We start from the raw sequence: 27,926 nt of genomic DNA, 5'->3' as shown, positions 1-27,926 counted from the left end.
AATAGACAAGGTCCTTTCCCCATGGTGGGGGAATCCAAAATGAGAAAGCGTAGGTTTATGGTGAGAGGGGCCAAATTTAAAAGGGACCTAAGGAGCAACATATTCAAGCAGAGGAAAGTGTGTACTACAGACCTCCCCCAAGAGTCAGCGGGAAATTAAGAAACAAATTTTTAGGAGATCTTAGGGATATGTAAGAATAACAGAGTAGAGGATTTTAACTTACAACAAAGACTTTCGACTGCCACAGTGTTAAGGGTTTAGATGAAGAAGAATTGTTAGGTGTGTACAAGAAAGTTTTCTGATTCAGTAGGTGTATGTACCTTCAAGAGAAGGTGCAAAATGTAACCTATTCATGGAAAATAAGGCAGGGAAAGTGACTGAGGTGGCAGTGGGGGAACACTTTGGGGCTGTGACCATGATTTTATTAGTTTTAAAATAGTGATGGAAAAGGATAGACTGGAGAAGGCGGTGTTGCAGGCAGAGCTGCTGTTGATAAGTAGCAGCCTGACTTAGGTATCCATCCCACAGGGGGTTCCATTGACTGAGCTGGCCTCATTCACCAGTAACACTGTATAGCTGCTGAACTTCAGTTTTTTTTAATTCACTTGTGAAATGCGGACCTTGCTGTCTGACAAGCATTTTTCTTGTCAGACTCTAGTTACCCTTAAGAAGGTAGTAGCGAGTTGCCTTCTTGAACCTTTGCAGTTCATATGCTGTAGGGTTGACCCACAATGCCACTGGAAGGGAACTCCAGGTCTTTGACCCAGTTACAATGAAAGAATGGTGATATATTTCTAAGTCAGGCAGTGTTTGGCATAGAGGGGAAATTGCAGGTGATGGTATTCCCATATATCAGCTGCCCTTGTCCTTCCAAATGGAAGTGGTTTAAAATGTGCTGATTAAAGTAAGAATCTTTGGTGAATTTCTGCAGTAGATAGTACACAGCATCAGTGGTGGTGGAGGGAGTGAATGATTGTGGATGTAGTGCCAATCAAGCAGGTTGCTTTATCCCAGATGGTGTCAAGCTTCTTGTGTGTTGTTGGAGCTGCACCCATCCAGGCAAATGAGGAGCATTTCAGCACATTCCTGACTTGTGCCTTGTAGATGGTGGACAGGCAGAGTTGAGTTATTCACCACAGTATTCCTAGCCCCTGGCTGCTCTTGTAGCCACTGTGTTTTTGGGATAAGTTCAATTGAGTTTCTGGTCAATAGTATCAAAGGATGTTGATAGTAGGGGATTGTGTGACACTGGTGCCATTGAATGTCAAGAGACAGTGGTTAAACTGTCTCTTATTGGAGATGGTCATTGTCTGGTATTTGTATGGCACAACTGTTATTTGCCACTTGTCAGCCCCAGCCTGGACAATGTTGCATTTGAGCACTGACTGGTTCAGTATCAGAGGAGTTACAAATGGTGTTAAACATTGTGCACATTGGCAGACATCCCCACCTCTGACCTTATGATAGAGGGAAGGTCATTGATGAAACAGCTAAATGGCTAAGCCTGGAACTTTACTCTGAGGAAAATCTGCAGAGATGTCCTAGAGCTGAGATGACTAGAACATAGAATATAGAACAATACAGCACAGAACAGGCCCTTCGGCCCACGATGTTGTGCCGAACATTTGTCCTAGCTTAAGCACCCATCCATGTACCTATCCAATTGCCGCTTAAAGATCACCAAAGATTCTGACTCTACCACTCCCACAGGCAACGCATTCCATGCCCCCACCACTCTTTGGGTAAAGAACCCACCCCTGACATCTCCCCTATACCTTCCACCCTTCACCTTAAATTTATGTCCCCTTGTAACACTCTGTTGCACCCGGGGAAAAAGTTTCTGACTGTCTACTCTATCTATTCCTCTGATCATCTTGTAAACTTCTATCAAGTCACTCCTCATCCTTCGCCGTTCCAACGAGAAAAGGCCTAGCACTCTCAACCTATCCTCGTACGACCTATTCTCCATTCCAGACAACACCCTGATAAATCTTCTCTGCACCCTCTCATGACTAACTTCCAACAACCAGAACTATCTTCCTCAGTACCAGGTATGACTCCAATCAGTAGTTTGCCATGATACCTATTGATTCCAGCTTTGCTTGATGTCAGAGTCTGTCACTCTCACCTCACCTCTGGAATTCAGCTCTTTTGACCATGTATGAACCAAGACTGTAATGAGGTGAGAATCTGAGTGGCCCTGACAGAACCCAAACTGGCCATCAGTGAGCAGCTTATTGCTTAGCAGGTGCTGCTTGATAGCACTGTCAATGACACCTTCCACCACTTTATTACTACTTGAGAGTAGGGTCATAATTGACCCAGGTTGGATTTGTCCTGTTTGTGTACATGACATACCTGGGCAATTTCCTACATTGTTGGGCAGATGCCAGCGCTGTAGCTGCATTGAAACAGATTGGCAAAAGTATCAAATGTGGCTCAACTTTGTCAAATGTTCAAATCACATTCCATAGACTAACAGACAATTCAGGTTGATTCTTCAGCTAATAGAAGAGGGAAAGCACTAGTATTGAAGATGCTGTCTTTCAGTTTATTTGTTGCATTAAGGCCTAATTTGTGAACATAGGGAAATGTGAAATACCCATACTATTATTTACAAGAACAGCAGGGCAGTTCTCCTGAGTTCTTGTACAATATTTTTCATTCAAACCAACAGTAAGACAAAACCGATTTTCTGGTCATTCATTTCATTACTGTTTGATAGGTCTTGCATTATGCTGCTGTGTTTCCATAACAACGATGACTACTTTTGAGATACTTGTCTTTGAACATGTGGCTCAGTGATAGAACATTGTTTGACTTTGTGAAAGATGTTCTATAAATATTAGTTGTTGGTGATAGAATGTCTGAGTATTAATCAAGAACCTATCTCTGTCTTAAATACACTCAATGACTTGGCCTCCACGGCCTTCTGTGGCAATGAGTTCCACAGAGTCACCATCATCTGGCTGAAGAAATCCTCATCTCAGTTTGAAATAGTTGTCCCTTTAATCAGAGGCTGTGCCCTCAGGTCCTAGGCTCTCCTACTAGTAGAAACACTTCGCCATGTCTACTTCATCCAAACCTCTCAGTATTTTGTTAGCTTCAAGAGCACTCTTACAAAGGCAGCTAATAACAAACTTCATATGTTCTGAAACAGCACTCCCAGTCACATCCTGTACAAGGACCCGTTCTGTACCTACCTCAACAAGGAATAGAGCAATACTGCTTCCCTTTCTGTTGTTACAGATCACAGAGTTCACTTAGTTCATGTTCTCATTCTAAAGTTCAAGCCTTCGTACCACCCATTTTCTATGTAGCATGAAGGCACAGGTACCTTTGATACTGAAATACACAGAAGTAAAATTACATTTCAAGTCAAATCTTTTGATTTTACAATTCTTGCCTTTTAACAACTTTTAATTATCATAAGCTAACTTGCTCTACCCTTCATTTCCCACCAATGGATTGGTATTAATGCAGGAGCTATGGGAAAAGCAGTGCAAACAGCTGGAGAACAGTAGCAGCAGTGGGGGAGCAGGGAAGCACAAACAGATCTATAATCAACAGTGGGCACACAGATGGCAGTTCATGTCAGCAATATGGGAGTGACAAAATAGATACAAACAGCAATGTCAAGTTCTGAAATGGATTCTAATGATGATCCAGACAAGAGCAGTCACACTTGCAAATGCAGCATTTTAAAGTGTACCAAATATTACATTGTGATAAATAGTTTACCAGTCCAGCTCCAGGCCATTTACATGCCAAAGCTTACTGTACCACCAAGATTAAAAACATTGCACAAGTAGGAAAAATATTTCAATCTATACAGCACCTTTCATGATCTCACATGTCCTAAAATATTTACATTGCATGAAATGCTTTTGTTGCAATGTAGCTGATTTAGACAAAGATCATTAAAACAGCAACAAAATAAGTCCAGGTTGTTCTGCCATAACGTATGTTTCATTAATGCAAATTTGCCGTAACACAAATGACGAATTGGGGACACAGTTTCTAAAGCGCAAACTTTTAAAAAGTGTGTTGGCTGTAATGCGATTACTGGGGGAGGGCTTATCCCTGAAATGTCGATTCTCCTGCTCCTCAGATGCTGCCTGACCTGCTGTGCTTTTCCAGCACCATACTCTCGATGTGATTACATCGCCAACACTTTAAGCACTGTTTCTAAATTGCAATTTTTCTATAATGCAGGATTGCACAAGAACATAACCATCGTGTTATAGAAGAACCACCTGTGATTGTATTGTCTGTTCAGGTGTTAAATATTGGCTAAGACACCAGGAGACTTACTCTGCTCATCTTCAAAAATAACTCTTTGGGAAATTTCACACCAACTGAAGAGGGAAGATTGGCCTCAGTTTAATATGAACTGAAAGAAGAGCTGGAAAACAGACTGAAAATAAGTAATAACATGTACCAACTAAAAACAGTGCCAATGTTACATTGCACACTGAGCTTTACATTAATAATTCATCATTTGTAACAATTTACTTCAATCTGAAATTTCTCCCCTCTCTCCAATGGCAATGACTCCCTAATGGAGAGGTTCCCAAGGACTGTCCTTCACTCAGCAATTATTGAGTATACTTCAGCCTTGACAGGGGGCATTAACAGGCTAACAGACTCTGATGCCGAGACAGCCCCTGTCCTTATCAGCGCCCAATACAGGTGCCCGGCGAGTAGACAGAAGAGAATCCAAGATGGATCTTCCCTCCCTAGCTTTGAGGTACTTGCGTAGCTGTAGTATCTTGGATGAGCTAACAGCACAATCTAGTTCTGAGACATTGTCTTCACTAGTCAATTTAGAGACAGTAGGTTATGTTTCTCATGGAGGAAGATGGGAATTGGTTTGTTTTGGATGAAGGGAGAGTGGCATTTTATGATGACTCCGAGGGGGAGCAGATATGTTTTGTGGAAATTCTCCTGCCTGAATAGGAGAATGTGATTTAGTTAATCAGCCATGAACTGTACAGCATCCCTTGCAAGCACTGAGTAAACACATAAATAGTACCAGATTTTAAACATACACAGACACAGATATTTGTATCTTTAAAAGGTTACAGCTCAATTATGTACAGATTATTTTGATCAATTAAGATGGAGTGGAATTGACAACCATGCCCCTGCCTGCACCACCACGATGAGAGTTTATCTACAGAATACAAACTGCTGTCGAAGCAGCATACAGTAAAAACACAAGGCTTTCCTTGCACACAGCCCGGCAAACATCCAATGTCTCTATGGAGAGTTGGTGCAAGGGAGAAAGAAGCAAAATCAATTCAGAGTCGATGCATCTACAGGCTGGTTCCAATCAATTTCACCGAGCTGTTCGACAAAGTGATGGGAAGTTCTGGTATGTTCCGAGGATATCTCACTGGCCCAGCATTGGGTCCCTCCAAGGTATCGAGGATACCTGTTAAAACAGTGACACAGATTTTGAAGCATTTCATACTTGTATATAATTTCAGTTTACCAAATATAAACAGTAATAACACATCTTAAATCAACCACAGAATTAGAATTAGTGGAAGCGCTCTATTTGTTAATTAAAACAAGACATCACCAATGTTAGAAGAAAGGCAAGCAATTCCCAGGAAGTTGATAGTGAGGGAATTCAGGGATGGTAATGCCAATGGTAATCAATAGGCAATTGTTAAATTCTCTCTTGTTGGAGATGGTCATGACCTGCTATTTGTGTTACTTGCCAGTCAGTAGCCCATGCATGGATGTTGCCTAAGCTATGTTGCATATGATGGACTGCTTTCATATCTGGAAAGTCACGAATGGTGCTGAACATTACACAATCAGTGACCATCCCCACTTCTGATCTTATGGTGGAGGGGGGTTATTGATGAAACAGTTGAAGACATTTGGACTGAGATCACTATCTTGAGTAACTCCTGTAGTGACATCCTTGGACAATGATGATTGACATTCAACAGCACAATCATCTTCTGATGAACTAGGTATGACCTCAACCAGCAGAGTTTTCCCTGATTCCCTGTGACTGCAATATTGCTAGTGCTCTTTGATGCCAGACTCAGTCAAATGCTGCCTCAAATGACAAGGACAAAGAATCTCACTTCACCTCTGGAGTTCATCTCTTTTATCCATGCTTCTACCAAGGCTACATTGAGATGAGCAGGTCTTTCAGAACCCAAACTGAGCATCAGTGAGCAAGACACTCATTTGCAGGGATGCTTGATAGCACTGTCAATGACACTGATTGTCAAGAGTAGACTAATGGGGCAGTAATTGGCTAGTTGAATGTCCTCCTTTTTTGCAAATCAGACAATACTGGAGTTTTCCACATTAATGAAAATACCCAAAGAACTCCAGATACTGGAAATAAAACAAAATCAGAAATTGCTGGAAAAAACTCAATTCAGTCCAAACCATTTGCTTACATTGGGTTCATTATTGGCAGACTCTATAGCACGGAGATAAAATTGAGACATCAAATTAACACAGGATAATTTTTCACATTTCTTAGCAGGTGTTGCAACAGACAATGTGAGAGTTGGCTCCAGTTCACATTATAATTCGGAAGCTGTAATGATATATTCTACATCTACCTGACGATGTGGAAAAGAGAAACAGACTCAGATGTATTAGGAAATGTGTGGTGAGTAGGCAGAGTTAATATTTTAGGTCCAGTGATCCTTCTTCAGAACTGGAAGCGTTCTGAAGGAGGGTCACTGGACCTGAAGTGTTATCTCTGCTTTTTCTACCCAGATGCTGCCAGACCTGCTGAATTTTTGCAGCAATTTCTGTTTCTGATTCTCTTTTCCACATTCTCAGGTAGATGTAGAATAGATAATCACAGCTTCTAAACTATAATGTGAACTGCAGCCAACTCTCACATTGTGTATTGCAGCAGCTGCTAAGAAATGTGAAAAATTAGCCTGTGTTAATTTGATGTCTCAATTTCCTCTCAATGCTATAAGGTTGCTAATAATGAACCCAATGCAAACAAATAGTTCAGATTTTTCATGGAAAAATGGAACAGAAGCAGACCCCAATTCCCAGTAAATATCCAGAATCTCAATGTTTTAGTAATAGTCTTAACATTATAGGGTACAGCCAGTAAGCCTAATGAGAGGATTTTTTCTGTACCTTCTACAATTCTGTGGTAAGCAAAGTGCAAGTACAGCAGGAAGACCATATGCAGGGCAGCCAGCATCCCACAGACAGCAAGTCGCTGAGTTTGTCCAACTGTACGAGACAGCAGCACTGTGACCTGTGAAAGAAAGGTTCAGAGCCTAATATGTCTGAATCATTAGCGAGCATTCACTTCCACGACAACTGAAAACAGAACCTGATAGAATAACATTAGTTCCATAAATATTTATTTCTGACAGACAGATTAAAGCACTTGCTCACGCATAAGTGAGCAATAAATGGCACAAACGTCTCCTAGACCCTTAAATAAGTTTCAGCAAATAAAATTGTTCTCCCCTCCCACCCCATTGTTACTCTCCTGCAGTAACATAATATTACAGCAAATTGAAATAGAAATGGGCCATTCAGCCCATCAGTTCCTTGCTGGTGTTCAAGAATCCTTGAGCTGCCACCTAACTTCCCCATTAGTATTATCCTTTTATTCTTTCTTTCTTATGTACATACTTGGCTTTGCCACAAGAGCAGTGACAGATGGTTCCCACTTCTAACATCTGGGTGAAGTGGTTTTGCCTTAATTCTTTATTGGATTTTTTCATGGCCATCACATACTAACAACTGCCAGTTTTGGATTCCTGCTATCTTTGCTACTTATACCCTGCTGAACCAGTTTATCAGTTTGAAGATGTCCATTCAGTTACCATTTAGCCTTTAGTTCTCTATAGAAAAAGCCCCAGGCAATTCAATCTTCGGACAGGTCTAGCAGCTCAATTTTGGTATCGTTGTGAACCATATTTTTAAAAAAAAGACTTTCTCCAATGGCTGTAATATTGAGATCACAACTCATCTGATTCCGGGGAATCGTTGCAGGGAAAAATTGCCTACCATTCTGAGTGTGGACAGTCCTCCAATGATAAGCCACAACAGATAGAAAAGGGAATGGAGATGAACATTGTAGGTGACAAGCAACACAATGCAGGGTCCAAACAGACCATAGCCCTGTGAACAAGACAGTACAATTAATTCAGGACAGAGCAACACTGATTTCACATAATTCCATATAAGACAATGGCTATATCATTCATCGTTTGAATTGTCACACCACCTGATTATATTGTTTTCAGGAATCGGGCATCTAGAAACAGAACCTCACTGAGGGACATCCAACCATCAGTTATCTTCCTGACAACAGAGTGGTTATAGAATGATTTCAACACCGAAGAGGCCATTTGATCCGTTGTATATGTGCCGGATCTCTCAAGGAGCAATTCACCAAATGCTACTCCCATGCCTTTTCCCTGTAGCCCACAAATTCATGTTTCAGGTAATTATCAATTTTCCTCCCAAATGCTTTGTTTGAACCTGCCTCCACCATAGTGTCAGGCAGCACATCTCAGACGCTTACCACTCAGCGTGCGAAATCTTTTCCTGTCACCTTTGCTTCTTTTGCCAATTACTTTAAACCTATGCCCCCTCAGTTCCCAATTCTTTCATCTATGGGACGGTTATCCCTTTCTATTCTGTCCAGGCTCTTCCTCCCAACAATTTTGAATATCTCCATCAAATCTTCCCTCAGACACACCTTTAAGGTAAACAGTTCCAATTTGTCCAATCTCCATAAGTGAAGATCCTTATCCCTCAAATCATTCTCATAAATCTTTTCTGTATCCTCTCCAATGTGTTTACAACCTTCCTATGGTACCCAATAATGCAGCTGAGGCTGAGTGAGTGTTTCATGCAGGTTTAGTATAATCGCCTTGCGCTTATACATTACACCCTTTATTACAGTCCAAGGTACTGCTTTATTAACTGCTCTCTTTACCTATCCTGCCACCTTTAATAATTTACACAGATACATCAGATCCATGTGCTCCACCAAATTATTTGGACTCATCGCCTTTTTTGCATCAGTTTTAACAAAATAAAGCACTTCACACTTCTTTTTTTCAAATTTCATCTGCCATTCGTCCAACCACTCCACCACCTTGTCACTGTCCCTTTGAAGTTCTGCACTATCATCCTAACAGTTCATAATACTTCCAGGTTTTATACCAACCATAAATTTTGCTGTTATGACTTGTCCACTAAAAGCAGAATAAATCCACTCTGCTCATTACTTCCCCATCAGTAGACTCTCAATCAAAGTGATGGAAGATATCATTGATAGCACTAGCAAATGGTATATGCACAACAATTAACTGCTCACTGATACTCAGCTTGAATTCTGACAGAATCACCTGACTGTAAACCTTACTACAGTTTTGTTAAAAAAGCTGCATTTCAGAATGACTACCCCGGAGATCAAGATAGCATTTGACCAAATTTGACAGCACCAACAACACTCAAGAAGCTCAGCACCATCCAGGACAAAGTATCCCACTTGATCAGCAGCCAATCCACGTTACGTAAAGAGATTCACTCCCTCCATCACCAATACAGAGGCAGAACTGTGTACTATTGACAAGGTATACTCAAGTAAGGCTCTTTCAATCTTCTACACCCATGAGCTCTATTATCTCAGAAAAGAGCAGTTCAGAAACATCATCAAATACATGTTCCCCTCCAAGTCACACACCATTCTCACTCTCCGCTCACACACCATGTGGGCGGCACAGTGGTTAGCACTGCTGCCTCGCAGCGCCAGAGACCCGGGTTCAATTCCCGACTCAGGCGACTGACTGTGTGGAGTTTGCACGTTCTCCCCGTGTCTGCGTGGGTTTCCTCCGGGTGCTCCGGTTTCCTCCCACAGTCCAAAGATGTGCAGGTTAGGTGAATTGGCCATACTAAATTGCCCGTAGTGTTAGGTAAGGGGTAAATGTAGGGGTATGGGTGGGTTTCGTTTCGGCGGGTCGGTGTGGACTTGTTGGGCCGAAGGGCCTGTTTCCACACTGTAATCTAATCTAATCTAATCTAATTCTAATATTGTTATTTCTACATTATCACTGGGTCAAAGCCCAGAACTACCTTCCTTATAGCACTGTGACACAACAGATGGTCTAGGGCGCTTTTTTCAGGGCAACTTGGGATGTGCAATCTTGCCAATGATATCAATGTGCTTTAGTAATCAAATGTTAACTCTCAAACATTGCAAATAATCACTTGAATGTGGTCTGAGAGGGAATGCCCTGCTGAATGAATTAGATCTCCAATCTTCAGACGAGGTGATTGACAAAACATCTGAATTATTTTCTGATTAAAACGCAAATGTTTTAATTTTGCATCCCACAACACTTACCAGTAGTGACAGCATCTGCAGCATTGTAATCTGTGCATTACACAAATAGCCCAGGAAGTAGACAAAGGAGGAAACACCCAGCCAATAACCAAAGCAGGTTCCGATTGCAGTGCCCATAAGTGTGCCCTCTCTCTGCAGGAACATACAATAGTAATGGGCGAGATTGTAACAACTGCACTTGTTTAAAATTAATCAGTTGAAAAGATTCCTCACTGCTCATGCTTCTCCCTGGCTCCTGGTATATTCTCCCTATTTTCTCAGGCTCATGAGAAGGTCAGTTGGTGAACAGATGAAAAATGGAATAAGAATAAACTATTCAATTTGAGGATGGCAGAGAGTCACCTGTGGGGCGTTGAAAGGGCCAATACTCAGGCCTCAACCTTTTATACCTGATATAAAAAGCTTAGATAGTGCTGATATATTGTATCCAAGTTTACCAATAATAAAAAGTAAGCTATGAGAATACAAAGAGGTTTCATTGGAATTTTGACGGTTAAGTAATTGGATAAGGTGCAGCAAATGGACTATAATGTGGGATAGTTTGAAACGATTCACTTTGAGAGAAAGCTTTGTAAAAGGTAAGATATTAGTAAATCACAACAAAATGTAGATACAGCAATTAGGAAAGCCAATGGAATGTGAGCCTTTCCTATAAAGAGTTGGAGTGGTAAAAGCAAGGATTTTGCTGTGGTTGTTTAGGGCTTTGGTGAGACAACATCTGGAATATTATGCATAACTTGGGTCTCCTTACCTCAGGCACAATATATTTGTGTAGAGTGGGATGCAACAAAGATTTACAAAGAGATAAGAAGTCTGTGCTATCAATAATGATTGAGCAGAAAGGTCATAAATTGTCTAGTGAAGACAAATGAAAGGTGGAACTCTGTTAAATGCATACAACTTGAAACCTTGAGAGAATAGATGCTGTGACATTGCTTGAGCTTGCCAGAGATCTAGAACCAAGCGGGAAGTTTATAAAAAAGTTTAAATATATAGGGCGTCCCATTTAAGATTGAGATGAGGAAAAATTTCTTAGAGTCATTGAGCTTTCGTTCCAACTTGTCCATGCTGATCAAACATGCTAAATCAATCTAGTCCCATTTGCCAGCACTTGGCCCATACCCATCTAAACCCTTCCTATTCATATATCCATGCAGATGCTTTTAAAATGTTGTAACTGTACCAGCCTCCACCATTTTGTCTGGCAGTTCATTCCATACACGCACCACCCTCTGCATGAAAATGTTGTCCCTTAGGTCCCTTTTAAATCTTTCCCCTCTCATCTTAAACCAATGCTGTCTAATTCTGGAATCCCCCAACCTAGGAAAAAATAAACCTTGTGTATTTACTCTATCCACGCCCCTCATGATTTTATAAATCTCTATACGGTCACCCCTCAGCCTCTGACAATCTAGGGAAAATAGCCCCAGCCTCCAATCCTGGCAAATTCCTTGTAAATCTTTTGTGAACCCTTTCAAGTTTCACAACATTCTTCCTATTGGACGGAGACCAGAATTGCATGCAGTATTCCAAAAGTGGCCTAACCAATGTCCTGTACAGTCACAGCATGACTTTCCAACTCCTGTACTTAATACACTGACCAATAAAGGCAAACCAAATGCATTCTTCACTATTCCAAGAACTCTTTCATAGTCATAGAATCCCTACAGTATGGAAAGAGGCCATTTGGCCCAAGTCTCCTTGTTCAACAACACTGCCCAAGACCTTACCATTAAGTGTATACAAAAACATGCACTTCAACAGAGCTATCTCAACGCATGTCACATATAGTTAGTGACACTGAAGTGTTGTAACTTTTGTAGCTAATTGTGATTTATTTTATGCAAACAAGAGCTGACAAACAGCAGTGAGGCAATCGGTCAGTTAACCTGTTTAATGGAGGCGTTAGAGAGACCAGGATATTGGCCTGGAGACTGGAGAATCCCGTGTCTTTGGGTGAATAGCATCATGGGACATTTAACAGTTACTGACATCGATCCTACATTTACTCAAACTCAAAGTGCTAGTGAAGGGGTAAATGTAGGGGAATGGGTCTGGGTGGCTTGTGCTTCGGTGGGTCAGTGTGGACTTTTTTGACCGAAGGGCCTGTTTCTACACTGTAAGTAATCTAATCTAATCTAACTCCATTCACCATTGATCTGCTGATTTGAATATCTCAACTTGGTTAGGAATTCCCAATTTGTTTTTCAGATTGAAGTGTATGAGTTTAATTACCTGCAATAACAGAGCAATTTGAAGTGTCTGTATCTAAGTCACTTAATGGGTTTCATCACTAATTCCAGCACCATTTGGTTCTGACCCAACATACCACCACTGCTCAGTACCTACAGTTGCATAAGATAAAGGAGCAACAATCAGCCCATAGAGTCTGCTCTGCTATTCTATCATGGCTGATATGTTTCTCACCCCATTCTCCTGCCTTCTCCTCATAATCGCTGATCTCCTTATTAATCAAGAGCGTTTTGTTCAACCAATTTCTTAACTATTCTTAGCATTTTACCTTGAATCATCAGCTTTTCCATAAATGGATTTCAAATGATGAGACACACTACAAATTTTCTTAGTGTTATCAAATGGATCTTTCTTACCTGAATCCATGCCATTTACCAACAAAATATAACAGCAACACAATATTGTTAGAAATCAAGGGTTCTCCCATTTCTTTCAGTATCTTTGATGCAAATGTTGCAAGGAGCATAAATTCCTGCAGTGGGAATAATTTATTCTGAAAAATCAGGAGGGCTTAGTTGATTCAAAGATACTGAAAAAAATGGCCCACTTCTGTTCCTCCATCTTATAAAATGCAGTCCATACCTTCTCTGATGAATTCCAGATAAAAGAATCCTTGATATATTAAATACTGATAAATGACAGTAAAGTGTTTAGTTTCTGTTCCAGTACTAACTGTGAATAAATATTTCTCACTAACTGCACTCTTATTGTTGCAACATTCCTTTTTGTATTTTATGAAGCATCATGAACCATTTACTCAAAGTGGTATATAAATAGCAATTAAAAGATTTAATACAGTGTGCATCATGAGCCCCCCCACCATCACATGATTTAGAGATTCTTATTCCCTTCATTTCAGTTCTAATTAACTTTGTCATCACATGACTTTCGATATACATCTGCTGGCTTTTGTGGTTCCACAGGGATCAGTGGCTGCAACTGTTTACATTATATAATGACATGGAGGAAATAACGTAATGTACTGCAGCCAAATTTACAGACAACACAAAAATAGGTGGAAAGGCAAGTTGTGAGAGGGATTCAAACAGTTTACAGAGTGAAAATAATAGGTGAAGTAAGTGGGCAAAAAGTTGGCAAATGGAGTATAATGTGGAGGAATTGTCTTATGAGCAAAGGCTAAACAAGTTGGGAGTCTACTCACTGGAGTTGAGAAGAACAAGAATTGATCTAATTAAAACATACTGAATTCTTCAGGGGCTTGACAGGATAAATGCTGAGAGGATGCTTTCCTTCATGGGTATGCCTATGACCAAAGAGCATAGTCTCAGAATAAAAGACTGAGATAAGGAGGAATTTCTTCTGAGGGTGGAGAGTCTTTGGAGTTCTTTGCCACAGAGAGCTGTGGGGTAGAGTCCTTACGTATATTTTAGACTGAGACAGGTCGAATCATACGGCACAGAAACAGGCCCTTTGGCCTAATTTGTCCGCACCAACCAGATATCCCAATCTGACCTAGTCCCATTTGCCAGCATTTGGCCCATATATTTCTAAGCTCTTCCTATTCATAGACACATTCAGATGCCTTTTAAATGTTGTAATTGTACACTAGACCTCTGTACCCGTGGGGGATACGTTCCAGGACCTACCATAGAAGCCCAAAACTGCGGACAGGAGCGAACCCATTCAATTAAATGGGAAACTCACATTCCCGGCAGCCTCCTGGTTCTGGAAGGTTGCCTGTAACGTGTTAGGGCCGTGGCAAACTGAGGGTAACTGAAACCGTGGAAAATGATTCCACGAATACGTCCTGTACTCGCCTCCATCACGTGATCAGTAGGGGAATCAAAACTTACAGCAAAAATGCAGGTAAGTGAATGTGAGGAATATTGCATATAAAAACCCATAGAACTGAGGATGCTGAAAATCAAAAATTAATCAGAAATTGCTAGGAAAACTCAGCAGGTCTGGTAGCATCTGTGGAGAGAAAGTCGACTTAATGATTTGGGTCCAGTGACCCTTCTTCAGAACTCTTTGGGTCACTGGCTACTGCCACAGGATCTGCAACATTTTCTCTGCTTTCTCTCCACTGATGCTGCCAGATCTGCTGGGTTTTCCCAGCAACTTCTGTTTTTGAGAGGAATATCAGATCAGCCATGATCTTAATGAACGGCAGAGAAGGCTCAAGCGGCCGAATGGCCTACTGCTGTGCCATTTTTTACTGTCTTGCTTTTCTACTCATGTCATGCTGAAAAGCCTCGAAGTACTTCACTCTGTAAGTTACTTTTTATAAAGCAGTGACTGTTACACAAAAGAACCACCTGCAACTACAGTTCGTAAAACACCATCACCCTACGCTCAAATAAGATACTTACGATTACCGTCCCAGATGTTTTCATCCCATGCAAAAGAATGGCCACCAGTGTGAAAACCAACATCAAAGGGCCATACAGCTCTCCTGCAACTTTCTGTGAGAGAAGCAAAACATCAGCAAATGCTAATCCAAAATAGTACTCCATTAAATTCCTAAGAAACTAAGAATTTTTTCAAACAGTTGTATCCAACATCTCTCAGATATCTCAACTCTATGGGAAATGGAATCAGCCATTCAGCTTCTCAAACAATTACGTCATGGCTGGCGTATGTCTGAATCCATTCATTTTCTTTGGTTGTGTAGCCCTTGATACCATCGCCGAACAAAAATATATTGTTCTCAGATTTGGAAGTTTTAATTGGCCTCAGTCTTAATAGAAGAAAGTTAGGACTGCAGATGCTGGAGAGTCAGAGTCGAAAAGTGTGGCGCTGGAAAAGCACAGCAGGTCAGGCAGCGTCCGAAGATTATAAGAATCAACGTTTTGAGCATAAGCCCCTATGAAGTGCTTACGCTCAAAACATTGACTCTCCTGCTCCTTGGATGCTGTCTGACTGGCTGTGCTTTTCCAACACCACACTTTTTGACCCCAATCTTAATAGCTTTTGTCATTGATTGGAGTTTGGTTGGAGGGCTGTGGGAATATGTAAAGAAACATTCAAACTAGGAGTAAGCCATTCTGTTATTTGAGCCTGCTTCTCCACGCAATAAGATCACAGTTGCCCTGATTCCATATTCCCGCTGATCCCCAATAACCTTTCATCCCTTTACCGAACAAGTATCAATCTACCTTGGCCATAAGGAATTTGACTGCTGCCTCCAATTTCTCAGGTAGAACCCCAAAGAATCAGGACGCTTTGACAGAAAATGTTTTGCCTCATCTCTTTTTCAAATGTGCCACTCCTGATTTTCAGACAGAATCTATGAGTTCTTGATTTTCCCACAAGAGGAAAAATGCACTTCATTTCAACCCTGTCATAAGCCCTCAGGACCCTGTATGTTTTTTCACTAAGGCAACTCTTACACCAGCAAACTAGGGGCTACAAACCTAACTTGTCTATTCTTTCTTCATAAGGCAACTCCCACAGTCCAGGCATTAGTCACGCAAACCTTTGCGGATCTGTCTCCAATGAATGTCCTTCTTTAAATAAGGTGACGAATATCGTGCACAATACTTACAAATTAAAGTTCCAGATTTCTAATTCTCCACCCCTCACCACACTGTTTTCCAATTACTTACAGCAGCATTGGGTTTGAGGTGAATCGTTATTTTAGGTAAAATGTTTGCCAAGGTTCCAGACTACAGTCTGACCATAAGGGTGCACAGCTTGGATTGCAATATAAACAAAAGGAAAAACATACATACCTGAGGGAAATTGATCATTCGGACTGGAATTAAAGACTCCAGCAACCTGTATTGGGAACAAATAGAAGTCACAAGTACACCGATACTGAAACTTGGACAGGCCATGAGATTTTTCATCTGATTTAGAGTGGATAAAATGTCACCACGTAACATTTAAAAATGTTAAAAGTTAAAAATCACATAATACCAGGTTATGGATGGTTGTGGTTGTGCAGGGTCAGTCATATCAACTCCAGGACATCTCTGTAGGAGTCCCTCAGAGTAGTGTCCGAGGCCAAACCATCTTCAGCTGCTTCACCAACAACACTCCCTCTGTCAGAAGGTCAGAAGTGAGGATGTTCACCTATGATTGCACGGTGTTCGCAACGCTTCAGGTACTCAAGCAGTCCATACTCAAATCTAACAAGATCTGGAAAATATCCAGGCTTGGGCTAACACGTGACAAGTAACATTCGCACCACAGAAATGCCAGACAATGACCATCATCAATAAAAGACACTCTAACCACCACCCTTTGACATTCAATGGTATTACCATCTCTGCATCCCCCACTGTCAACATCCCTTGGGGTTATCATTGACCAGAAACTCAACTGAACTCAGCACATAAACTGCGGCTACAAGAGCAGGTCAGAGGCTCGGAATACTGTGGTGAGTAACTCACCCCCTGACACCCCAAAGACTATCCACCATCTATAAGGCACAGGTCAGGAGTGTGATGGAATACTCCCCACTTGCCTGGATGGGTACAGCTCCAACAACACTCAAGAAGCTTGACACTACCCACGACAAAGCAACACACTTGACTGGCACCACATCTACAAACATTCAATCCCTCCACCCTCGGTGCTCAGAAGCAGCAATGTGTACTAGCTACAAGATGCACTGCAGAAATTCACCAAAGGTCTTTAGACAGCACCTTCCAAACCTACCATTTTTATCTAGAAGGACAAGGGCAGCAGGTATTTGGGAGCACCCCCTCCAAGCCAATCACCCAACCCCCCCAACCCCACCCTGACCTGGAAATATATTGCCGTACCATCATAGTCGTTGGGTCAAAATCCTGGAATTCTCCCCCTTCCGGCACTGTGGGTCAACCCACAGCAAGTGGACTGCAGCGATTCAAGAAGGCAGCTCACCACCACCTTCTCAAGGGCAAATAGGGATGGGCTATCAATATTGGCCAGCCAGTGACACTCAAGTCCCACAGATGAATTTTAAAAAGGTTATAGTCCAATAGGTTTATTGGAAGCACTAGCTTCCAACACTATAGCCTGGTGTTGCGTGATTTTTAAGTTTGTTCACCCCAGTCCAACACCGGCTTCACCACACCACACTATGTAAAAAGACATTTGTACTAAAATTACTGTATTCAAAACTATTAAAAATTTCAGATCCTGAAGCCAAGAATCCAAAGTCTTAACATTTCCAAGATCCTGGACTACAGTGGACAAATAAAAAAGATGAGTATCATAGTATGGGAAGAGAAAATCACTGTTCAATTCATTAATGAATCTTCATGGAACATCAAACTGCAGTCGAGTCCATGAAATCAATTAATCATTACAGCACAGGAGAAGACCATTTGATCCATCTCTGTAAACTGGCACTCCTAAAGAGCAAGTCAAATCAATTTTGGTCATAATAAATACTACATTTCAAACTGCAACTGTAAAACAGGATTTCAAAAAACCTCAGTATTAAATTAGATTTTACATTGATGGGCCATAGATATAAGTGTCAACTCAGGTGTCTTTGGAGCGAGGGTACTTTCTGAACAAACTGAGGGTATTAGGATGTGGAATGTACCGTCGAGTTAACAACTTGGAAGGGCTCGGGAAGTGAGTTGAAGAGGTTCAGCGGCGGACCACAGTGTTGGAGACAGAGGTTGAGTCATCACTTAAAAATAGGTGGCTGCAGGGGATTCACGATGGCGGCAATCTGAATAGAACAGCCTTGCTGAGCTCTGCACCCCAACCCAAGGTAGTAATATATTTTCGCTCCTGACCTTAGTTTTTTTTTAAATGAAAATTGTTATATGGTAAAACAACTGTTTAAATCGTTTTTCGAGCATGCAAAAATGACTAAGGGGAAGCAAACGACTAAGTCTCAACACTCGGTAAACTCAAAAACAGCGGGTGGGCCCGAGACTGTAATTGGAGAAGCAGCTGCAACTCCCTCTATAGCTGTGAAAGAAATGCCTGCACAGCAGAACATGGTGGAGGAACTCGGAACAATCTGACAGCTGATCCAGGAGATGTGGGAAGACTCATAATCAACTGGAGCCTAGCTCAACTATGCTGCAAAAGCATGAGCAGGAGTTGGAAGGGCTCAGGAAGTGAGTTGAAGAGGTTCAGCGATGGAGACAGAGGTTGAGTCCTCGGCAGAGCAGATCCAGGCCCTTGAGAAACGGGTTTAGGTCCAGACTGAGTCAGTCAATGACCTGGAAAATAGAGGTAGGAGGAAAAATATCCGGGTCATTGGCCTGCCAGAGCGAGTAAAAGGTGGGCAGCCAGCAAGTTTTTTTGAAGACTGGTTGCCACAATTTCTTGGCTGGGATGCCGAGGTGAACTGGGTGAAAGCTGATAGAGCTCATCGGGTTGCGGTGCGCAGATCCAATCAGGGTCAGTGCCCCTGCCCAGTTCTGATAAGATTTCAATGCTACAGGGACAAACAGAGAATCATAGAAACTTCTAGAAGGCTGGGGAATGATCCGCAGGCCCTGACCTATCAGGGAACTAAGATAATGTTTTCTCAGGGCTTTTCTGTTGCAGTGATCCCTAAGAGGAAATCGTTTGATGAGGTTCAGAGAAAGTTAAAGGATCTCAGTATTCAATAATCGATGAGATACCCAACGGTGCTACGTATTACTTATGAGGAGACTGTGCTGTTGTTTCATTCCATGGAGCAAGCCAAAACCTTCTTGGATACTTTAAAATAAAGTAGATGTATTTATGGACATGGATAATAATGTTTGGGGTTTTTTTTTGTCTTGCTTTTATTTCTTGCACTTTCACTCTTTTCCCAAAGCAGCTGTTGGTGGGTTTTATTTTTCTTTCCGAGCTGGAGTGGTAGTGATATAGTGTGAGGGTTGGGCAGAGTGCTCACTGTTTTTGTTATACCTGTGTGTTTACAATGTCCTTTGTTTGGTTTCTTCCATTGCTTGGGTTTGGCGGGGGTGGAGGGATGGAGGTGTGTGTGGGAAATGTAAGCGTCCTCTGTGGGCAAGGGGTAGAGCCCCCCAATAAGTGCCTTTGTGTTTTGTAGTTATTTACTTTTATTGGTTTTTTTGTATGTAGACTCTAGGAGTTTCCTTTTGAGTATGCTCAGTGTGCTGTAAGACAAATTCTTCCTTTTGGCAGGTGAAATGTGATTATAAGGGATCCTGGACAGCAGCATTCTTATAAACGGTGCATCTGGACTATCAGAGGGATTCATTCGCCAGTTAAAAGAAAAAAGGTGTTGTTGAGCCTTAGAAAAGAAAGGGTAGATGTTGCACTGTTACAGGAGACTCATCTTAATGACAAGGAACATTAAGTAACAGGAGGGTAGGTTTGATCGAATGTTTGTCTCATCTTGTAGTACTAGGAGCAGAGGAGTGGCAATACTTGCCTGGAAGATTCTCCATTTAATTCAATATATTGTGTTAAAGATGAGTGTGGTCAGTTTGTTATTCTTAAGGCAAAGAATATGGCACTTTGAATATTTACTGTCCTCCGGCCCACCCTCTTAAATTTCTGACTGATGGTCTTGGCATCATGGCATATTATTATAGGGGGTGGAACTTTAATTGCCTTATGGATCCTGTGCTGGATAGAATGCCCAAAGGCCCATCCCCTAAAAAAGCTTTCTTCACAATCTAAGCAATTGGGTGATCGGTGTATAGAACTGGGGTTGGTAGACGTTTAGAGACGTTTACACTCTATGGGCAGAGATTTTACATTCTTTTCCATAAATACCACACAAGGATTGATTATTTCCTAACTTCTGCGGTTTTGTTAGATTTGGTGGTATCCTGTTCGATTGGGAATATTGCCATCTCTGATCACGCAGTGGTGTATTTAATGGTTAGAATTAAGGGTGATGAAATGTGCTTATGGTACTGGAGAAAGGATCCCTTTATCCTCAAGGACAGGAAGTTTGTAGAATACTTCTCTCAGGAATTTGAAGCTTTTTGGTCACCAACTCAGGTACAGCTAGTAATCCATCTATTCTTTTGGGAGACTGCTAAGGCCCACGCTAGAGGGATAATTCTCTCATACTCTGCCAACCAGAAGTGACAGAAGGGAGAGCTGCAACATCTGCTTGAGGCACAACTGAAGGCAGCTGAGACAGCATATTACAGTTGACCATCAGTGACTAAACTGCAATGGATCACAGCTCTCCAATCCACCTTAAACTCCATGCTAACGCATACAGCAAGGGAGGAACTTCTTTTTGCTGAGCAGAGGCTGTTTGAGCATGGTGATAGGCTAGGTAAATACTTGACATATTTGGTCAGGAAGAAGACTGTCTCACAGTCTATTGCTTTTGTTAGGGGAGGGAATGGGATTCTTACTTACGATGCTAAAAAGATCAATGAGGCGTTTCAGATGTTTCACTTTGAACTTGATCAGTCTGAACGCTGAGAGGACAGATGGGATAAGATGGAGCCTTTTTTTTATGAATTTGGATTTTCCTAGTGTGTCTGCTGACCAGGCATCTCTCCTTAGTGCTCCGTTAACAGCCCAAGACATACAGGAAGCGGTGAGGCAACTTCAAAGTGGAAAGGCACCCGGCCTTGATGGCTTGCCCAGCGAGTTTTATAAAGAATTTGTAAACATACTGTCAGGACTGACTCTACACATGTATAACTAACCATATAGTTGGGATTGCCTCCTGCCACCCTTGAGAGAGGCTAATATTTCTCTTATCCTCAAGAAAGGGAAGACCCTGGTACACCGTGCTTCTTACAGACCCATCTCACTTTTAAACTGATTCTAAAATTTTATGAAAGACTCTAGTATTGAGGTTGGAAAGGGTGTTGCCCTCTATTTTAAGGAGGATCAGATGGGCTTTATAAAGGGTCATAGATCTTCTAATGTTAGGAGACTGCTTAACAAGATTGAATTGTGCCAGCAACGGTCAGTTCAAGGATTGGTAGTTTCCTTGGACACGGAGAAGGCATTTGACTGGGTGTAATGGCCATATCTTTTTTATACCCTGGAGCAGTTTGGCCTGGGTGAAATGTTTACTAGATGGGTAAGGGTCCTTTACAGTAGCGGTTCTCACGAATGGTATAAGGTCTGATAATTTTAACACTGGTAGGGACAGTTAGGATGGCTGTCCCCTCTCACCTTTGCTCTTCACATTGGTGATTGAGTCACTGGCAGAGGCCTTTTGTGGGGATCCTAATATAGCTTCCCCAAAGGTAGGGTTGAAGGTGCATAAAATCACATTACATGTGGATAATCTTCTCATTTTTCTTTCAAACCCAGCAGTTTTGGTGCCCCAGCCACAGAGTCATAGAGATGTACAACATGGAAACAGACTCTTCAGTCCAACCCGTCCATGCCAACCAGATATCCCATCCCAATCTAGTCACACCTGCCAGTACCTGGCCCATATCCCTCCAAACCCTTCCTATTCATATACTCATCCAAATGCCTCTTAAATGTTGCAATTGTACCAGCCTCCACCACTTCCACTGGCAGCTCATTCCATACATGCACCACTCTCTGCATGAAAAAGTTGACCCTTAGGTCCCTTTTATATTTTTCCCCTCTCACCCTAAACCTATGCCCTCTAGTTCTGGACTCCCCCACCCCAGGGAAAAGACTTTGCCTATTTATCCTATCCATGCCCCTCATAATTTTGTAAACCTCCGACACTTCAGGGAAAACAGCCACAGCCTGTTCAGCCTCTCCCTATAGCTCAAATCCTCCATCCCTGGCAACATCCTTGTAAATTTTTTCTGAACCCTTTCAAGTTTCACAACAACTTTCCGATAGGAAGGAGACCAGAATTGCACGCAATATTCCAACAGTGGCCTCACCAATGCCCTGTACAGCTGCAACATGACCTCCCAACTCCCGTACTGCAACTCCACTTTCAAGGAGCTATGAACCTGCACTCCAAGTCTCTTTGTTCAGCAACACTCCCTAGGACCTTACCATTAAGTGTATAAGTCCTGCTGAGATTTGCTTTCCCAAACTGCAGCACCTCACGTTTATCTGAATTAAACTCCATCTGCCACTTCTCAGCCCATTGGCCCATTTGATCAAGATTCTGTTGTAATCTGAGATAACCTTCTTCACTGTCCACTACACCTCCAATTTTGGTGTCATCTGCAAACTTACTAACTATTCCTCTTATGCTCGCATCAAAATCATTTATTTAAATGACGAAAAATAGAGGACTCCACTGCTTACAGGCCTCCACTCTAAAAAACAACCCTCCACCACCACCCTCTGTCTTCTACCTTTGAGCCAGTTCTGTATCCAAATGGCTAGTTCTTCCTGTATTCCAGTTGATACAATGTATTACTTCATTTGGCTTTTTCTCAGGTTAGAATATCAATTTTTCAAAATTGGTGGCTATGGCTCTGGAGGATCTTAGGAGAATACCAGACGTTGAATGTGGGTTCCCCTTTAAGTGGGCACATGGAGGCTTTCTTTATTTGAGCTTCTCTGTTACCTCGAATTTTGATCAGTTATTCAAGGCTAATTTTGTTCATTTGTTTGACAAGATTAAACAAGACCTTCAAAGATGGGGGGGGTCCTGCCAATATCATGTCAATGTCGAGTTGCTCTTATTAAAATGAATGTTCTTCCTCGCTTATTATACCCTCTACGGATGCTTCACTTGCTTTTACCTCGACAAACATTTCGGAAATTAAATGGTTGGTTTAGTTCTTTTATTTAGCGCCATTCATCAAGCTTATGAAATTGCAAATGCCCCAGTAGTTGGGAGGAATGGATCTCCTGGATGTCAGAAGATATCAATTGAGCTCCCTTTCTTCTTTTTGTGAGAGACCGGGCCTGTGAGGACTCGGCGTCAATATGATTGGATATTGAGGCCTCCCAGGGCAAGTGTCCTCTTATTAACCTGTTGTTTCTGGACAACATGAGGATAGTTATGGAACATTGCCGCAATCCGATAGTTATTAATACTGTCAAAGTGTGGATGGCAATGAGACACATGGAGGGTAAAATGTCTAAACCATCTTCCCATACACCCATCTTTGAAATGCCAGGTTTAAGTCCTGGATGGATAGGGGAGTCTGTTGTTTAAGTGAGCTGTTTGAAGATGAAATGTTAATGTCATTTGATCAAATAATTTGTAAGTGTGGATTATCGAGCAGGGACTCTTCCATTTTTTTCAGATCTGGGACTTTATTCAAAAAGAGACTATGCTTCTGACTGAGAGTTTTAGATCTGATACAGAAAAGAGGGTGCTTCAGGCTAAGAGCACTCCTTCAGTGAGTACTCTCTTCATTTGTTGGGGGGAGGTACCTCGGGTGACACTGAGCGATTACGGAGGTTGGGAGAGAGAGTTAGGGGTGCAGATCACTCTGGAAACTTGGGAGGACATTTGTGAGAATTCGAGGAAGATTTTGATATGTAAGAGGGCCCATGTTATGCAGTCAAAGATTTTTCATATAGCTCATCTGGCCCCAGATCGTCTTGCAAAATTTAAGCATCTTTAATTTGCCCCAAATGTAAAATAAATACAGGTATCCTCATTCGTTGTTTGTGGTCCTGCCACAGGCTCTGTACACACTGGAGTACTGTGGCAGGAGTCATAGAGAGGGTCAAGGTGACTGAAGTCAAATGGATCTGGTTTCTCTTCTCCTCGGTTTGCCGAATTTATCTCCCTTTGATGTGCATGGGAGAAAGCTTTTTAGCATCCTCACTTTTTGTGCAAGGAAGAACATTCTGATGTGCTGGGTGTCTGAGAACCCCCCCCCGGGTCTGTTGGGGTGACATAAGTTAATTATGGAACACATTCCTTTGAACTTCCTTATAAATATGGTGCAGTAGAAAACAAACAATTTTTATAAGACATGGCAGCCCTTTTTGAATTATTTGGAAGCAGATCTGTCTGCCATTTTAATTAGGGCTTTTGTCTGGCCATGGTGGTTAGGTTTAGTAAGCCTAATGTCCTGAGAGGAAGAATTTATAGCAAACATGGGTTTAATAATTAATGCTCTGGAAGGTTGAGAGCTGACGTCTTGTTACACTGAGTGGCATTATTTATTTATTGATGTGTACTGAGAGTTGTTGTGAGTTCTTTTGTAGAGTAGTACAGTAGTTGGTTTATTGTTGTTGTTTTTGTTGTTATATTTTTGTAATTTTATAATTTCGCCAAGAAAGATTTTACAATAAAAATAATTTCTAAAAAAAGGGGGTTGCAATAAAAGAAGGGTAAAGAGATTGAACAGAACTGGCAAACAGAATTAAGACCAAGGATTATTTGGGTGGTAAAGATTAACAGGCTGGTTTGAGTTGAATAGCTTGCACCTCTATTACAATTTTCATGTTCCATCTCACCTTTTTTCTTATTAATCCATTAAGTTTGTAAAAAGTACAAGGGAGGAGTACATACCTGTTCCTAACTTGGATAGGCTCAACATCAAAGTATGGTCTGAGAATATCAATATTACCATACAGATTGAAAGCTTTTGATGCCTGCCTCTTGCCTGCCTGCCACACCTACAAAAGAAAATCCAAACTGAGAGAAGGCAGACCATTTAAGAGATGACTATGTCATGAAGCAACTAAATAGAACATAGCCAAAATCACAATACATTTGTTGAGAATTAATCAGAAAATGATGGAAACACTCAATAGGTCAAGTGATATCTGTGAAGAGAGAAAAACAGCATTAGAATTTCAGATACATGACTTTCATCAGAACTCACATTTCGGAAAATAATTAGTCTTGAGACAGTGAAAAGGGGAAAAACAACAAAAGGGAAGATTGTGTGTTAGGGTGGAGGGCAGGGGAGTTTAAATGGCAAAGGGCTAGGAAAATGGGCACAGTAAAGGCCTAATGAGAGGAACTGAGATAAGTGCAGAGATTGAGACTCCTCTTTAAAAAAAATATGATTTGGAGATTGTTGTTCATAATTTTTGACTTTTGGGCAATTGACAATTAACGAATGCAACCAGTGGTGGGCAGGATTTTTGAGATAGTCTTTGTGATGTGCAGGATGTGTGGTTTAGAGATTCACCAAGATGCAGAGGTCACAAATGGTCTGATTCACTAGCCTAAGAGAAACACATTTTAGTGGGATGAGCAAAGAAGAATGGCTTCAATCTTTCCAAGGGTGAACTAGTAGAACAGTGACTGCTCACTAGCATTCTCTGTATTTATTTTTCTGCTGATACAAGCCTCTGAGGTCCATACACAGCAGCATTTCTACGAACAGTAGTCATCGCATGGCATGCCAATCAGCATGCACAAAAACACCTGACAGATGCACACCTTTAGAGGAAATGTTTCTACTATCGATGGGTGGAATACAGGATTAGTATCATATGTAGGCCATGAAAAATCTAAACAGGCAAGTTGAGAACAAAAACAAGGAAAAAGGTTGCCTGTATGAAGAATCTCAACATAAAAATGACTTTTTTCTTTATCCTTTGATGGGATGTAGGCATTACCGAGGTCAGTATTCATTGCCGTACCTAATTGCTTGCAAATTGAGTGGTACACTAAGCCGTTAATAATTAGAACCAGATTCAAATAATGTGATGTGATTTCAACAGGAAAAAGACATCACAAGGGAACTTCACTTTTTGTGAAAACATTAGACGTCAGGAAGACAAAACCTTCATCCATACCTGATCTGCTACATCACGGCCCAACTGGCCTTTTAGCCCCCTCATACCAAGGAAGGCACTGTCATCATCTTCTGTTGGTGCAGGTTCCTCACCAACGTCATCTTCCTCTTTCAGTTCCTGATGCATCTCTCCCATATCCTCAAAACTTGAACCAGATGTGTCGTCCATATTCTCCATGTCAATCACTGCTGAGCTGCTGGCCTAGAGATTACATGCAAAGTTTAAGTGGATGGAAATTAATGATGAAATGAGCTAAAAACAGACAAGAGAGTAATAAGGGGGAAACAAGAGGTTGAGTGTGAGAGAGAAAAGATTTACAAGTATGTTACCAGGACTGGAGGGTTTGAGTTATAGGAAGACGCTGAATAAGCTTGGACTTTTTACCCTGGAGTGTGGGAGGCACTGGGGTGGGACAAATTTATAGAAGTTTATACAATCATGTGGGGTATGGATAGGTTGTATAACCAAGGTCGTTTTCCTCAGGTGGGGCGTCTAAAACTACAGAACATAGGTTTAAGGCGAGAGGGGAAAGATTTTAAAAAGACCTGAAAGGTAACTATTTCATGAAGAGGATGGTGCATGTTAGGAACCTGTTGTCAAAGGAAGTGGTGGAGGCTGATACATTACAACATTTAAACAACATCAGATTGGTATGTGATAAGGAAGGATTTGGAGGGATATGGGCCAAATGCTGGCAAATGGATGTAAGTCAGAGTTAGGAACAAATTACTGTGGACGCTGGAATCTGTACTGAAACAACAAATGCTGGAGATCACAATTTCCCCACACCCATCACAGCACCTCCCATATAACCACAGAAGTTGCAACCTGCCCCTTCACCTTCTCACCTAAACATTCTTTCCAGGTGAAGCAGCATTTCACCTGTACCTCCTCCAATCTTGTGTATTGTATTCGTTGCACCCAATGTGGCCTACTCGACATTGGAGAAACTAAAATGCAGACTAGGTGATTGCTTTGAGGAACACCTCCGGTCTGCGTGCAAGCACGATCGCGACCTTCCCGTAGCCGGTCATTTTTAACACAGCATCCCGCTCGGATTCCCACTTGTCTGTCCTCGACATGCTGCATGCTCCAGGGTATCACAGCACAAACTGAAGGAACAACATTTCATGTTCAGACTAGGCACTGTACAACCATGTGGACTTTAACATTAGGTTGTGAACTGACTCCCACTTATTCCCTTTCGTTTCACTTTACTTGTTGCATTCTGTGTCACCATGTCCTCTCTCCCTTCCCCCACCCATTGGGACTGTCTGCTCTTTCTACTTTGGCAGTTAGACACACCAATGTTCTGCCACTGTCACAATCTGATCACTTAACCTGCACCCTTCCTCCCCCAGCACTCCACACTCAGAACCCCCTCTATTGCATAAATGCTGACCCCCCTCCCTCCACGTTAGCACTGACGAAGAGTCATTAAAACGTTAGTTTGCTCCCTCCCCGTGATTCCCAGCACTCTGTTGTTGTCAGCACTTGGTCAGATTGGGATGTCTGGAGTTGGACCAAGGAGTGTGTCCCCGTGTTGTACGACTCACTGGTCAACACGGGGCTGGGGTGAGCGGAGGCTGGGCGTGAGGTCAGCCCTTCCCCAACTGCCGGCGCCGCTGACGGTTTTACCTCGAACGCCCCCCATTCGTTGCTCTTTCCTGCTCCCCCCGCCGCCATGTTGGACGGCCCACGAACCGGAAAAGCGGCGCGCGGCGACGTGGACGGCGAGGCAACGCGACAGCGGGCTGCTTCCGGCGGAAATGGC

At 42.0% G+C, this 27,926-nt stretch overlaps 1 protein-coding gene across 2 annotated transcripts; it reads right to left on the bottom strand.

Moving 5' to 3' along the window:
- Window positions 1-4,359: 4,359 nt before the first annotated feature.
- yipf3 (Yip1 domain family, member 3) lies at window positions 4,360-27,914 on the bottom strand. Of its 2 annotated transcripts, none has more exons than XM_043687339.1 (9): window positions 27,791-27,914; window positions 26,153-26,353; window positions 24,912-25,018; window positions 16,327-16,372; window positions 14,965-15,057; window positions 10,379-10,510; window positions 8,029-8,142; window positions 7,141-7,264; window positions 4,360-5,437 (listed from the first exon to the last, which is right to left on the bottom strand). In XM_043687339.1, exons 1-9 carry the CDS (start codon window positions 27,836-27,838, stop codon window positions 5,319-5,321), a joined length of 984 nt encoding a protein of 327 aa, XP_043543274.1. In that variant the 5' UTR covers window positions 27,839-27,914; the 3' UTR covers window positions 4,360-5,318. The 2 variants fall into 2 exon arrangements, with proteins under 2 accessions (XP_043543274.1, XP_043543275.1); XM_043687340.1 differs by lacking the exon at window positions 27,791-27,914 and adding an exon at window positions 27,001-27,239.
- Between the last annotated feature and the right edge of the window lie 12 nt (window positions 27,915-27,926).

The sequence above is a fragment of the Chiloscyllium plagiosum genome, chromosome 3, assembly GCF_004010195.1.
Source record: "Chiloscyllium plagiosum isolate BGI_BamShark_2017 chromosome 3, ASM401019v2, whole genome shotgun sequence".
Taxonomy (NCBI): Eukaryota; Metazoa; Chordata; class Chondrichthyes; order Orectolobiformes; family Hemiscylliidae; genus Chiloscyllium; species Chiloscyllium plagiosum.
This window is presented reverse-complemented; position numbering and strand designations above follow the sequence as displayed.